This window comes from Babesia bigemina (assembly GCF_000981445.1).
Source record: "Babesia bigemina genome assembly Bbig001, chromosome : III".
NCBI classification, from domain to species: domain Eukaryota; phylum Apicomplexa; class Aconoidasida; order Piroplasmida; family Babesiidae; genus Babesia; species Babesia bigemina.
Genome location: NC_027218.1, coordinates 2,780,542 through 2,794,390, shown reverse-complemented (window position 1 = coordinate 2,794,390; position 13,849 = coordinate 2,780,542). Strand labels below are relative to the sequence as shown.

General features: G+C 57.7%; 7 protein-coding genes across 7 annotated transcripts; 5 read left to right on the top strand and 2 right to left on the bottom strand.

Moving 5' to 3' along the window:
• Window positions 1-973: 973 nt before the first annotated feature.
• On the top strand, window positions 974-2,233 carry BBBOND_0311350 (Putative chloroquine resistance transporter; the record flags this gene model as incomplete). Its single annotated transcript, XM_012913964.1, has 1 exon — window positions 974-2,233. One exon carries the CDS (start codon window positions 974-976, stop codon window positions 2,231-2,233), a length of 1,260 nt encoding a protein of 419 aa, XP_012769418.1.
• Window positions 2,234-3,055: 822 nt separating this feature from the next.
• Window positions 3,056-3,747, top strand: BBBOND_0311340 (SCP-like extracellular protein family protein, putative; the record flags this gene model as incomplete). Its single annotated transcript, XM_012913963.1, has 7 exons — window positions 3,056-3,111; window positions 3,151-3,193; window positions 3,229-3,376; window positions 3,414-3,478; window positions 3,518-3,599; window positions 3,636-3,664; window positions 3,700-3,747. The coding sequence occupies 7 exons, from the start codon at window positions 3,056-3,058 to the stop codon at window positions 3,745-3,747; spliced, it is 471 nt and encodes a 156-aa protein (XP_012769417.1).
• A 192-nt stretch (window positions 3,748-3,939) lies between these two features.
• On the top strand, window positions 3,940-4,204 carry BBBOND_0311330 (ribosomal protein S14p/S29e, putative; the record flags this gene model as incomplete). Its single annotated transcript, XM_012913962.1, has 2 exons — window positions 3,940-3,995; window positions 4,063-4,204. The coding sequence occupies 2 exons, from the start codon at window positions 3,940-3,942 to the stop codon at window positions 4,202-4,204; spliced, it is 198 nt and encodes a 65-aa protein (XP_012769416.1).
• Window positions 4,205-4,584: 380 nt separating this feature from the next.
• Window positions 4,585-6,807, bottom strand: BBBOND_0311320 (dnaJ domain containing protein, putative; the record flags this gene model as incomplete). The annotated part of the gene is made up of 1 exon (XM_012913961.1): window positions 4,585-6,807. One exon carries the CDS (start codon window positions 6,805-6,807, stop codon window positions 4,585-4,587), a length of 2,223 nt encoding a protein of 740 aa, XP_012769415.1.
• Window positions 6,808-7,718: 911 nt separating this feature from the next.
• On the top strand, window positions 7,719-8,474 carry BBBOND_0311310 (hypothetical protein, conserved; the record flags this gene model as incomplete). Its single annotated transcript, XM_012913960.1, has 2 exons — window positions 7,719-7,880; window positions 8,244-8,474. 2 exons carry the CDS (start codon window positions 7,719-7,721, stop codon window positions 8,472-8,474), a joined length of 393 nt encoding a protein of 130 aa, XP_012769414.1.
• A 372-nt stretch (window positions 8,475-8,846) lies between these two features.
• BBBOND_0311300 (hypothetical protein, conserved) lies at window positions 8,847-11,207 on the bottom strand (the record flags this gene model as incomplete). Its single annotated transcript, XM_012913959.1, has 1 exon — window positions 8,847-11,207. The coding sequence occupies one exon, from the start codon at window positions 11,205-11,207 to the stop codon at window positions 8,847-8,849; it is 2,361 nt and encodes a 786-aa protein (XP_012769413.1).
• Window positions 11,208-12,148: 941 nt separating this feature from the next.
• Window positions 12,149-13,711, top strand: BBBOND_0311290 (mitochondrial processing peptidase alpha subunit, putative; the record flags this gene model as incomplete). Its single annotated transcript, XM_012913958.1, has 1 exon — window positions 12,149-13,711. The coding sequence occupies one exon, from the start codon at window positions 12,149-12,151 to the stop codon at window positions 13,709-13,711; it is 1,563 nt and encodes a 520-aa protein (XP_012769412.1).
• Window positions 13,712-13,849: the final 138 nt, after the last annotated feature.

Sequence of the window (13,849 nt, the reverse complement as noted above, 5' to 3'; positions counted from 1 at the left end):
GCTCCCAATGGCGCATGCTACAGTGTGCCGTGCACAACGGCAAATTACATTATAAAAACTCTGGCATTCTCCAGCACCGCGGCCGCAGCGGGGCCGTACGGTGTTCATGCATCGGCTGTTTGCCGTCGTGTTGTGTTGTGGCTATTTTGAGTGTTTGGAGTAACCAAGTAATGTCAATGCACGCTCGTCAAGGTGCCGGGCATCTCCGCAACAGGAGGATCGCCCGTGCAGCACGAGCCCCTATCGCGCAGTCGCACATACACATTACACCGGTGCGGCATGCTATGACGGCCGGGCATTATGTATGTTCTAGACGGCGTAAAGTAGCCTTTAGTTCGTTTATAATGTGTACCTGTGGCGCAAATCGCACTTTGACTCTGGCGCCGTGGCGGCGGTGTGTTCGGCATCGTTGATGGGGATTCAGCGGCCATTTCCGGTGGCATTTCTCGGCAAAAGGCCTTGGCCTTCCGTACATATGTGTACGGTGTTGCCGGATGCCGTCACGTGTGACGGTGTGCCGTCATCTCGGTGTCCTCGTAACCACGTCGCGGTGGCGCTGCGCGCCGAGGCTGGCGTTGTGAGGAAGGCTACACCCGCAATGTCTTTACATCGAAATTTACCGGCGTCATATTGCACATAGCGGCAGGCATCGTGCGTGCCATGCTGGGCGCAATGGGTACAGAGGAAGGCCAATGCGCCACGTGGCTCCCGTTACGTAGCCTCTCGCCCACTTGAGCAATAGTAAGACATTTTGGCAACAAAGGTTGTCAATATTCCGTGACTTTATTGAAGCGTTTTAAGTTGTGACCTTCTTTTAGAAGGGCGTTTACCAAATCGGCCTAGTCGTTGTATACTAGAACGATTTTAGAGGCGTCGCAATATCTGCCGTTGCCACGCCGCTCTCCCATCTGCTAGCCTCTCTGCTCAGGGTAACCCTGACATCGGAGCGGATACGCGTACTAGAATATATACCATGACCGACAGCAGTGCAGTTGCGGACGAGTTCGGAGCTCGTCCGTCCGACGACGGGTACGATGATTACCCCCGCGGAGCCTTTCTCACGGACGATCTCTACGGGACGTCGGATGACCGCCTGCCTGAGCTGCATATTGCCAGCGCGCCCAGGGCCTTGATGCTGACCTTGGCCGACTTGATTCGCCGCCACAAGCTCCTTATCGCATGCTTGGTCTACGTGTTGATGGATATTTTCACCACGGTCTATTACAAGCGGCTGATGGACCACACCGGGAACTACGCCATCGTAACTATGGAGGTTTTGGTGATCTTTTTCCTCGGCTTATTCTGGTCGCTGTACTGGGCGTGCTCCTACCTTTTCCCGGCGTACATGGCCCATCCCTTCAACTATCGCCAGCTTATTCCGATGTCGCTGTTCGACATAGTGAGCACTCTGCTCTCCACAATGGGAAGCGTGGAAACCAGTGGGATCGTGCTAGTGATGCTGTCTCAGGTCAGCATCCCCCTGACCATCATCACCTGCAAACTGATCCTGGGACGTGTATACCACTGGTACCAATATCTCGGATCGCTGCTCATAGTTCTGTTCGTCATCATCAAGGAGCTCACGGTGCCCATGACTACCGGGAGCAACAACCTCGTGGCCAACATGCTCTACATGGCCTCCTGCCTGCCGGACTCAATCGCTTCAGCGCTGCGCAGCGGGGTCTACATGTCGGAGTCGTTTCACCTGCTGAAGTACCAGGTCAGCGCCATCAGTCTGCAATTCGTCCTAGGGTTCCCGCTCTTCGCGTTCACACTCGCCGCGCGTAGGACGCAACCGGACCTTGGCGTGTTAAGCGGCTCGCTGCATGACGTGGGCAGCGGCCTTGCGTGCCTGTTCCTGGGGCGCAACACCATCGTGGACCAATGCTCGTCCAGCGGTGATATCACCTGCGACAACTGCGAGGGAGCGTTCCGAGTGCTGCTGACCTATCTGCTGTGCAACCTCATCATCCGGGTCGCCTACGTCGTGATAATGATGAACGCGACCGTGACTCTGGTGTTCCTCCTGGGTACGCTGAAGCTGCCGCTGTGCTCAATCGCCTTCTCGATGAAATCGCTAAGTGGCGACAGCGCCACTGCCTTCGAGATAATCGACGTGGTGTGCTTCGTGGGCATTATGGCCTCGCTGGGCATGTACGCAATGGGCAGGAAGATGCTGGATGCGCCTCCCGAGTGCCCATACGCGCAGCCGATGTTGCCCGATACAGAGTAGCGCCCGGGAGTTGCGCGTGCAAAAGCGCCAGTGGCGTCACCTCAGTGCGGTTTAAAGTTTAACATTGAGTTTAAATAAGTTTAAAGTATTTACATCTATTGCCGCGGCGACAGTTCGTCGCTAAGATCTAAAACGCTAAATCGCATGTCCACAACAAGTGTAAAGCCGCGAAATACCGGATTGCGCGACAAGTCACGCTTGTAGGTGTACCGTGTTTTACACGGTGTCTAGGCGCTGGAGCCGTAACGGATTAAAATAGCGGCACGCTATCGTTCCTTTACGTTTGATGCAACGTAAATTGTGCCCATTCGACGCGTTTTCGCGATTACATCGGGTTTTATCGCGGTCAACGCCGGCATCGCTCCACGTCTATGTGCGGAATCCTTGACCCACTCCAGGGCTGCAAGGGGCACCTGCAGCCGAATTGCGCCGAAGTTTACATTATAAGCACGATCTATTGTGTGTTGAGAATAGCCGTATCGGCTCACCTCGCCGAGAGTTCATGTGTCCGGTGACGGATGATCGCGCCGGTACCTTGCTACGCTGTGTGCGGAATTCTGCTGGCGCTGCTGCCTCTGCGGCCGTGTCTGCCAATAGTATATGGAAATGCCAGTATCTCGCAACGCACGGCTGCGCCGTGTTGCCGGTTTGAGGTGGGTTAGGCCCTTGTGCCGCGGAAGGCTGCAATAACGACAGCTCCCTTTCTATGTCGCTGCCAGACTCCCCGCGGTACTTGTCAACGCATCATGTCAACATATGAATGTGATGTGTATCGCAAATGAATCGATATGACGGCCCGTAACTATATTGCAGGAGGGGCGGATGTTGGCAGCCCTGAACGACTACCGGGAGTTTCACTCGTCTCCGCCATTAAAATGGTAAGTGTGGATTACACGTGCCCTCGCAACAGCGCTTAGGAGCGATAAACTCGCATCTTCTGCCGACAAGTTAGCGGCGGAGGTGAGTGTGCGCCAGTCGCCGTGAAGGATGCGCAGCTGAGCCGGCAACTAAATTGCAACATCCCGCTGTATTATCGCAACGAACTGGGAACCAACTACCTCTCCGCAGCCCTGGACGGGTTCAGCGAGGCGGTAGCGGCACAGTTCTGGTACGAGGGGCACACCGACTACGACTTTGAGAACGGTGGGTAGCGCATCCGTCCACGCCATCTCCGCCTCAGGTGGGCCATTGAACCGGAACCCCAACGTGCTATCGTTCACGCAACTGGTCTGGAAGTCGTCGCAGGTTGGTTAGCCGCCTCCTCAGCAAGTCACTGTGCCGTAGGAAGTGGGCTGCGGCGTCGCGTGCTGCGACGGCCGGCAGGTAGTGCTCATCTGCCGGTTCAACCCGCCCGGCAACACCCAGGGTACGTCCAGCAGTAGCCGAAACGAACGATGTGCAGGCCACTTCACCAGCAACGTCCAGGAGAAGGTGGGTATACTCTTCGCCCGGTCTGAATGCTGCAGTTCGAACGGCTCAATGATGTCGTAAAAGAAGTACCATACGAACTCTAGCTCACACATACCCCGTAAATTGATAGCAGTGATAACCAATGTGTGCCGTGTGTCTTGCCACCCAACGCGCCGCCGGAGGCCTTCCATGGGGCGCGAGCTCCAGGTCCCCGGTTGCCGGTAAAACTGGGCACGCAGCCACTGCCAATTGCTAGGAACTATTATCGCGCGCGTTTTTGCGTCAATCGTATCAAGATGACTAACCTTTTCAACACGCATCCGAAGAACTACGGTCCGGGCAGTCACCAGTGGTACGTTGCACTCCGTTCCGGCCGCCACGGCCGCGCGGCCTTTCCCGACCGCCTTCATTTTATGCAGCCGTGTCTGCTTCAACCGTCACGGCCTGATCCGCAAGTACGGCCTGAGCATCTGCCGTCAGTGTTTCAGGGAGCGCGCCAACCTCATTGGCTTCTTCAAGGTGGGTGTACCTTTCCGCGTCTCCATTGCGCTGCAGTACTGAGTTTCGTCGGTGCGAAAACAGAACATCGTGACTAATTATGGTTCGGCTTTGTTGCTGGTTCGTATGGTGTTGTGCGTGTTGCGCTTGCTGACTGGTTGGGCTCCGTTCGTGTTGCCAGAGCGTCAGGTCCGCCTCGGCGACGTGTTAATTCGTTATTCGGCGCGTAGAGTGCCCGGCGGGCAGACTTCGCTGACGGGAGATGCACGGCCGTCATTAGGAGCAGGGCGGAGGGGGCAGTCCGTCCCACCCGCCCCTAGGTCGCGGCGTGGTGTACAGTAGCGGCACAAAATTCAGTTGCAAGCTAGTTTGGTAACGTTTAAATGCTGATAAATGTACTGACTCAGCTAGCGTACGCTGCTGACAAATGTTGCCGACGAATCTTAAAAAAAACCGTCGTCGGTGCGGTACATGGCCGAATTCGGGCTCTTTTCCCTGTTCTGCTGCATTTTCGCCGCTGCCTGGGCGAACATTTCGTACATGCTGAGCGGCTTCCTCTCGGCGGCGAGGCGCTGGCGGGCGTCCTGGGCTGCGAGCATGAACGCGCGGCCCATGAGACCCAGCCCCTCGGCGCGCTTGCGGCGCCACTGCTTGTCGACCACCATGTCCCTCAGTATGCGCTTGCACGCCTTCTTCACGGTGGACTGCACGTCCATCAGGCAGATGTTGAGCATGGTGTCCAGGATGTTGGGCAAGGCGTTCTCGAAGACCTCCTTCATGTAGTCCTCGTTGAGCAGGTTCTCGTCCTCCCCGTTGCGCGCACTGCGGCTCACGCTGCGCTCCGCGACGGCGGTCTTGACCATGGAGGTGAGCGCCTTGATGGTCTTGCCGAGCGCCTTCGACTGCTCCTGCACCTTCGCCACCTTGCCGCCGATGCCCATGAAGGTGTCCCACTTGCCGATGTAGCGCTTCGCGACGTTGTTGTAGGTCCAGCCGATGGTGTGCACGAGCTCCACGGAGAAGGAGTTGGTGCAGAGGCTCCTCGCCTTCTCGAGGACCTCGCCGTACCACGTCTCCAGGTTGCCGCACACGTACGAGCGCACGTTGTCGCGCAGGTTCAGCGCCAGCCTGACCTCGCGGTCCCACTGGGCCACCTCGAAGTCGTTGGCGGTGGGCGTGCAGCCGCGGTTGCCCAGCTCGAGCTCCATGAAAAGGGCCATGCGCATCTTGCCGACGTACGGCTCGAAGCTCTCCGAGCCGAACAGCATCATGAAGAATAGCGCGCTGTCGAGGATGGGCATGTCGTGGCACGCCAGCTTCCCGTGCTGGTCGTACAGCGCCCGGCGCTGCTCGTCGCCGAGCACCTGGTACGCCTCGCCCAGCTTCTTGAACTGCTCGGTGGACTCCGCGTCCCGCGTCTTGTCGGGGTGCATCTGCTTGGCCAGCTTGTAGTACTGCCGCTTGATCTCGGCCTGCGTGGCGGTGGGCGGAACGCCGAGGACGTCGTAGAAGTCGGTCTCGGCCACGGCGACGTTGCGCTTGTTGTAGCGCTGCGACACGTCCACGTCCGCCTGCTGCTGCTGCACCGCCTCGCGCTGCCGCTCGATGGCGTTCATCACCTCCTTCACCTCCTCCTCGAGGGAGTACCAGTTGTCCCGCCACTCGCAGTGCTGCTTGTTCCACTTCTTGCCGTTGACGCGCTGGCAGATGGCGTTGGGCGTGTTGTAGATCCCCCTGCCGATCTGGTAGCCGGCGATGCCGACGCCAGTCACCGGCAGCGCCACTGCGCCCAGCATGCCGGCGCCGATGCCCTTCACGAAGCCGCCGAAGCCGCTCGAGTGGCCGCCGACCACCGGGCATACCACCAGGCTGGCGGCCCCGAGCGCGACACCCTTGGTGACGCTCTTCAGCCCGGAAACGATGCCCGCACCGGCGTCGCGCGGTTTGCGCAGTGAAAACAGCCCGGAAATGATGGGATCTTTGCTGATGGTGTTGTCTTCGGGGCGGCGCGTGTTCATGATGAGGGGCGCGCGCAGCTGCTGGCCTCGGTCCTCCGTGCGCTTGGCGGTATCTCGGATGTTGTGGTTGCCCTCAGCCTTCTCGAGGTGGAAAATCGCCTCTTGCATGGTCGCGCCGCACGGCTCCCCATCCGAGAAGAACACGGGTGCCCCCTCACTCATTGCGGCCGCTTGGAAGGGACCCGCGGGGGCCTCACTAGGCGCTTTTACCGTCGCGTAGTTGGTCGCGAAAGGGTCGGATGGCTTCGCGCCCGATGCCGAAAATGGTACTGACGAGTAGTAGCTGTTCCCCATGATGCATGTCAAATCCCTCATCACTCGCTCCTCGACGCTCCCGTCGGAATCCGAGTGGCATTCATAGATATCCGGGCCTCGCATGGCCGGCCTCGTCTGGGTGGTGCCTCGCATGGAAGCCTCGCGGTCCGCGTACTCATAATGCCTGCCGTGGTTGGAAAATGCAGCAACGTCGCCAGCGTCTCCTGCGGGCGCAAACCTGCTCCGCGTTACTGCCTTCGGCCGCGCGACCTGGGATTCTGATTGAACGGGCAGGGGCTCGAACCTTGGCGAATCGAAGCCGAGATCAATCAGCGGGTGCGCAAAATCGGTGGAAGCACGCGGCTTGGCGTCGCCAAATGTGTCGCGATCCATCTCGCAACGCCGGGTTTAACTTTATTTTTACAAAAAACTCCTATACACCTCTGTTGCAACCTGAACGCTGGTCACGCCGACATCAGGGGGTGAAATCGCATGGATCCCGAGCGCCGCGGTTTTTGGCGGCATGGGCTGCGGATAGCGGCGCCGCCACGGTATACGCAATACGGCCACTTTCGCGGTCACTTCGAGTCGCAACTCAAGGGATGTAATTGTTAACGACGTTTATGCATTATATGTGTCGAAGGATAGCCACAGTGTGGTGGCATTCATGCCACACTGCACTCCCGGCGGCGGCTCATTTAACACATGTCGGCCGATACCGAAATGTGTACGATACGACAGCACTGATAAGGTTTATAATGCACTTGTCGCGCGTCCTTCGACGGCAAAGTGCCGCGCGATCCGGCTAATACGTTTAGGTGCCGCGCGCAAGGAGATGTTCTGCAGTAAAGCTCCCGGGCGAGATTCTCTCCACACAAATCACGCCTAACGCATGATATCGCTTTGAACCACTTGCGGCACGTGTTTCAGCACGAGCAGCTCAGCGCAATTCGACGTAGAGACGTATATTCCAGATCAACCGCTTCGGACCAAAAACTGGTCAAGCCAGAGTCGGTACACGGTTCAGCACATTTCCATCTCTACACCGAATCGCTGGTGGCGCAAAAAACGGGCGGTCTGAGTCTATCGGCTTTGCGCCTCCGCCGTGTTATGTACGTTAGCGATGGCCACTGCTACACATGAGACGACGCGGACTAACCACGCATAATACGGCAAAACATTTGTCTACGGCACCGCAACTGTGCAGCACTCTAGAATCTCGAACTGCCTGGGTGATGTGTTTCCCCACGACGCGTTCCGGCTCGCAGTGCTAGCACATTTCCGTCACACGTAATGGTGATAAAATGTTGACGCCCTATCTCACCCGGGCGCCACAGCGTTTCGCGCTTCAGGCGCGGCGCTTCGGGGCGGTTTACGCCGGCCGCTACGTCACCTCGGACCAGCTGGAGAAGAAGGACCCGAACTGGGCCATTGAGGAGACCAACTTCTGTCTCGGCAAGATTAGTGTAAGTGGTATACGATATTGACGGATGGGTGTCCGTCTTTTTGTCTGTATGGGTCGCAACTAGATTCTGCCGCCGCTCACGGCGTTTTGGCGGTGCTGCTATGTTGCCGAGAGGCTTCGTATCGCACCTATGAGCCGCGTGCTTGTTCAATGAAGCGGTTGCTGTGGCGTGTTTTCGATGCCGGTATGCCGCCGCCATTGTGTTGTGTCGCAGCGGAGCTGTGTTCAGGCCGCCTGGCCTACCCTTGAGGTTCCGTGTTTGTTAGTGTCGTGGGTTATGTTGCGTAGATGAGTACATATGTGAACTTGCTGGTGGCATTAGCAACACTTATGCCCTTATAAATGGCGCGTTAACACTGTGCAGGAACTCCGCTTTAAAGACACCGACGACCTGGCTCGCCGCACCCTGCAGATTATGGACAGCCAGCTCAGCAAGATGCACACGCGCCTTAGGGATGGCACGTGCGTGCCTTACATGGCGCTCAGCCTGCACCAGGTGGTCGACCGTCCCTGCCCCAACCACGTGTTCATCGAGCAGCCGCTGCTGAAGTGGACGTGGGACGAGGCGTACGACGACGCCTACGAAAACATGTAACGATATCGCTATTAAAAACGTATTTTCTGACGATGTTAGCGTTGGGTGGCGTTTAAGCCCGCCGGGTACTTATGCTCGTGTTGCATGTTGGCGGGTCTACTTTCGGTGGTTCATGTTTATGTATTGCACGCCCCTGTGCGCTGCTAAGACTACAAACGACTTCAGTGGCAAATACTCGACGTGTTACCGGTTGGCATGAGTGGGTAGTGGAGTGGTGCGTTTGAGGTGCCCAGTCGGTGTTGTTTCACCCAGGGTTAATGGGTTCCACAATAAACGTTTGTGGAATAGATAGCGATTGTAATTGAAATCGTGAGTTTGTTGCTGCTGTTTAAAAAGGAATGCGATGCCAGCGTCGGCTGGGTGTAGTTGGGCCTATGGCACGCCTTTCAACCTCGGTGGCGATGTGGTCAAAAGAATGTCCGACACATAGTCGAATGCCACAGGCGCCTCCGCTCGTATGGATGAACACGGATTGCCAGCGTGTATTTTTTGCAGCGTTGAGTAGACGCTGCAGTGCACCTCATTTTGGTTGTCCTCATGTGTGGTGGGCCTGGAGCGGCGGTGGTGCGATGTAGCTCCGATATGCGACTCAGTGCGTGTTTTGCCGCCAGTGCCCACTTCTGCAGCGCGATATTGCAATCTGCGGATGAAGGCAGGGGATGTGGTGATTCCACCAGGCGTAAGGTAGCCTTCATGAACCAGGCACATGTAGAGCGCCTTCAGGCACATCCGTGGAGGCTTTCTCAAAGCCAAACACCTCGACACAACATGTTCTCCGACTCCATTAGTGATCAGATGGCCCGAAAATTGCATTGCACTGAGAGTGAACAATATGGACTCCTTGACAGCTTCGTCATGCGCCTCCTCCAGGACCTTAACGGCGGTGTCCATCAGCGCCCCCGGGTCGTTCACTGCTATTTCCAGGTGGTACACTGCATTGATGTAATCCAAGAAATCCTGGGGGCCTATCCCACCATCAAGTTGTTCGACGATGGCACTCGCGACCGACGCTACCGACGTCGATCTCACGTTGAGCTTCCGGGCCACTGACAGGCATGCGATCAAACACCGCGTTTCTATTTTAGTGTCGCCGCACAACGTATGAAGCCAACTCTCCACTAGGTTGGACAAAATGGGAACTACATCCAGCTCTCCCTGTAGGTAAGGCAACAGCTCACATGCCGCAGCCTGGTGCCTCACGGTGGATGGCACCTCCACGTTAGATCCATGTTTAGAGGAGACGCTACTCATCACGTTGCACCCTGATCCAGCATCTTCATGTGCATTGGAATCGTTATTGACCGCCATTTTAGTGCTGTTGTCACGTCCAGGCTTTAGCACCACCTCAACCGCCCGCCGCGCCAAGGCCCTCGCCGCGTCGCTACCCGTCTTCCTCAGGAGGGTGTTCAGCAGTTTGATATGGCTTTCATTCGCGCATCCACTGCCGTCTAGATACTTGTCCGCAATAAGGCCACACGTTTCGGAGTCTCCCCAGTGCGCCAAGGTTTGCAAGTCGACCGCGCTGAATGCCTGGTGTTGATCGAGGCGCCGCTTCAGTTCGCGCTCGACGACGCTCACGCAGGCAGCGCCCGATCCGAAGTGCCACAGCGCATTGTAGAGCACGACGATCTCCTTATTGCTGAGCGCTCTCGGGTCGAAGCGCTGTGCGGCGCAGTTCACCGCCCTCTGCGCCGCACCGCGGCAACCCAGCGTCACCAAGTAGTGCAACAGATAGACGTGCTTAGCGGAGTAGGCCGACCTATCTGCTGCCAGCGCTTTGGAGATTGCATTATCGAGCGCGCTCAATCGCATGCGGCTGGCGAGACCCCAGTGCGCAACGGACTGCGTCAGGGTCAACGCGTCAAGTAGCGAGAGTCGCATCGTCATCAACGCGGTGTTTAAGTGACGCGGATACGCCACAGTGAAGGATTTGTCAACGGGTGCTTCCTTCTGTATCATCAGGTTTACGACGTTGCAAAGCTCCTGGGCGTTCATCTTGGGCAGGGCGTGTTCAAGCAGTGCTGACAACTGCTCATCCCAGAGGCCGGCCTTCAGGTAAGCGCAATACACGTTGCACGCCTCTCTACCCGTGAAGCGTGGCGCCCCGTCAACCACATTTTCACGCAGTATTCCGAGCACCCGGTGCAAGGGGGGGTGCGCAGCGCACGCGAAAAGGATGGTGGCCTGCGTCTGCCCGTTCAATGTGGAGCGTTCCTTCTCCACTCGCTCTACCAACACTTCTGCCATAGCATGGTCGACGACATGCAGTTTGTCGAAGGCGTACAGCACCAGCGACAGTTCACGCATGTTGAGCCTCGGCTCAAAATCGCGAAACCCAGAAAGGACACTTTGAACCACTGCCGAGGTCGCCAGTTGCTCACGTTGACGCGGGTATACCCGAGCTATTGCGCCCAGCGAGTGTAGTATGCTGACCGTCAACTCGACGTTGAAATTGGCGTCCCGTTCAACCAGCTGGCATGTCTGGTCGAGTACGCGCTGCATTTGTGGCTGCGACAACGGCAGTCCGAGCGTGTAACTGGCTACCAACAACATGTTTATGAGCTCCAGATTCAGCAGCTGGAGCGCCTTGGTGCTGGTCACGTCCCTGAAGACCCGCTCGACCAGCTTGTCTGCTTGCGCAGCTCTCGCGGCATCGCGGCCCAGTCTGCAGGCGACGCAGGTGAGAAGGCACTTGGAGTGGGGGCTCATCGCGCCGAAAACGGGTGGCTCCATTGCCCTGCGCACGTACTCGAGCCTGCGCTCGTGTATATCGACGGACGTCGGCCTTACCAGAACGGCGCAGGGGGGCGCGGCCCGGCGAGAGCGTTGACCAGCCGCAGGCCGAGCCGCGGCAGATGTGCGGGCTTAGCGGCGCGAAGCGCCGCAAGTAGCTGATGCATATCAGTCCATGTTTGTGATGTGTCGGTTTCTGTGACTGCCGGTGTGCTGCCCATGTGGTGTTGCGCCTTCCGCCGCCTCGCCGCCGCAGGGTCACTTCCATTCGCAGGGACACACCATGTTGCTATCACGCATAGCTTCGCTGCGGCTGCAGCGCGTAAGCCGTCCGCTTGGCCTCAGGGTAATGGTAGGTTCCGCCGCTCACGTCGTTGCGGCCGTCCTTGACGGCCGCTTTTCGCCTGAAGCAGGCGTTACATGCCCGTGCCTGACCTTGTTGCAAATATCGGTTATTATTAATCTGTCTTCCCGGGTACATATGCGATTTGGGTGCTGATTCTGGCGGCGCCGCCTTGCCCGTCGGCAAATCGACAGCTTGCCAATACGGTTGCGTGTAGCCTGGTATTTGTGTAACTAATGCGGCATTTGTGGCTGGTGCTGCGGTTTATACGGCGCTGTGGAGTCTGGATATGTGCTGCATACGTATCTTAGTGCCGTTGCCTCTCCGTGACCTGCGGTATGGATGTTTGCCAAGTTATAGCGCCTTTGGCCGTTTTGTGATACTGCAACTGTGTATGTGGCCACGTGATGTTTTATGTGATCCATTTTCCGACGGCTGTTGTGCCTAGGTGCATATGCGTAGTCGTCCTGTGCCATCGGTGAAATTACGATGTGGACTTTCTTATGTTAGTGGCCATCATACATAACATTTACGTACTTGGTGCCGTGATTAATGCTTCTTGTGGCGTGTACAGGTTTAACCGTTCATTGGGGTGTACATGATTTTGACGCGTGACCTCATTTTCCTGCAGACCACTGCCGCCAGCGGAGCCGCTGAGATCAGCCGCATCCTCACGAAGGCGCCGGCAGCATACGTCAACGTGCCCTTTGTCGAGGAGGATGTTGAGCAGATCATGGAGGAGGTGCCCGACTTCAAGTTCTACTACGTCGGTCGCTCCGACGGTGGTGACAACCCGTACCGCAAGGTGCCGTTGACCGACCGCATCTACATCGAGGGATCCGAGGGGCGCTTCGAGCCCGTCGACGACTCCGTGAAGCTGGCGAAGCTCCCCAACGGCCTCAGAATTGCGTCCGTCGATAGGGGTGGAATGGATTCTTTGGTGGGACTTTACGTCGGCGCGGGCGCGCGGTACGAGCGCCCCGAGGAGATTGGTGTGTCGTCTATGATCGAGAACATGGCCTTCCACTCGACAGCGCACCTGTCGCACCTGCGCACCATCAAGACCGTGGAGACCCTAGGCGGCAATGCGAGCTGCAACGCGTTCCGCGAGCACATCGCTTACCACGGGGAATGCATGCGCAAGGACGTGCCGATCATGGTGAACCTGTTGATCGGAAACGTCCTGTTCCCGCGTTTCCTGCACTGGGAGATGAAGGCCAACAAGTCGCGGTTGGACGACCGGCGCAAGCAGATCCACGAGACCCCGGACATGATCGTCACGGAGCTCTTGCACTCCGTCGCCTGGCACAACAACACGCTCGGCCTGCCGAACTTCTGCCCGGAGGCTAGCATGGCGAACTACAAGCCCGAGGTATTGAGGAATTTCATGTTGCGCCACTTCTCGCCCGACAACTGTGTCGTGGTGGGCATCAACACCGACATGGCCGAGCTCTCGAAGTGGGTGATGCGCGCCTACAACGAGTACAACGCGATCGAGCCCGTAAAGCGCGAGGTGGAAAGGCCCGTGTACACCGGCGGCGTGCGCTACCACGAGGACAACACGCCGCTGCTGCACCTGGCGGTGGGATTCGAAATCCCCGGTGGCTGGAACAAGCCGGAGCTGGTGGTTTTCACGGTGCTGCAGGCGCTGCTCGGAGGCGGTGGAGCGTTCTCCACCGGCGGGCCCGGCAAGGGCATGCACAGCCGCCTGTTCCTGAACGTGCTTAACAAGAACGAGTTCGTGGAAACGTGCATGGCCTTCTCGACCGTCTACAGCGACGCTGGTATCTGCGGGTTGTACATGGTTGCCGCACCTCACGCATCACGCAATGCCTTGGAGGTGATGGCGAACGAGTTCAGGGCGATGGCCACGGTGACGCCCAAGGAGTTGGAACGCGCCAAGAACACCCTGAAGTCGTACCTGCACATGTCACTCGAGCACAAGGCCGTGCAGATGGAGGACATTGCCAGGCAGCTGCTGCTGTGCGACCGCGTGCTGACCGTGAACGAGCTGGAGCGCGCCATCGACAGCGTGACTGCCGGCGACATCAAGAGCTGCGTAGACCGCATGCTGAAATCCGGCAAGCCGTCGGCCGTTGCCATGGGAAACCTGACCTATATGCCGCACCCAGAAGAGATGCTCAAGTACTTCCAGTTTTAGGCCGCCCATATGGATCGGAGCCTGGTCAACGTGTACACACTGGGCTCGATAACTTCGCCGTACTCTAATAGTCTGCGACCATTTTTGTAAACGGTTCTATGTATTGTCGCTCGTCGGGACTGTACCCGGTGGTGCCTG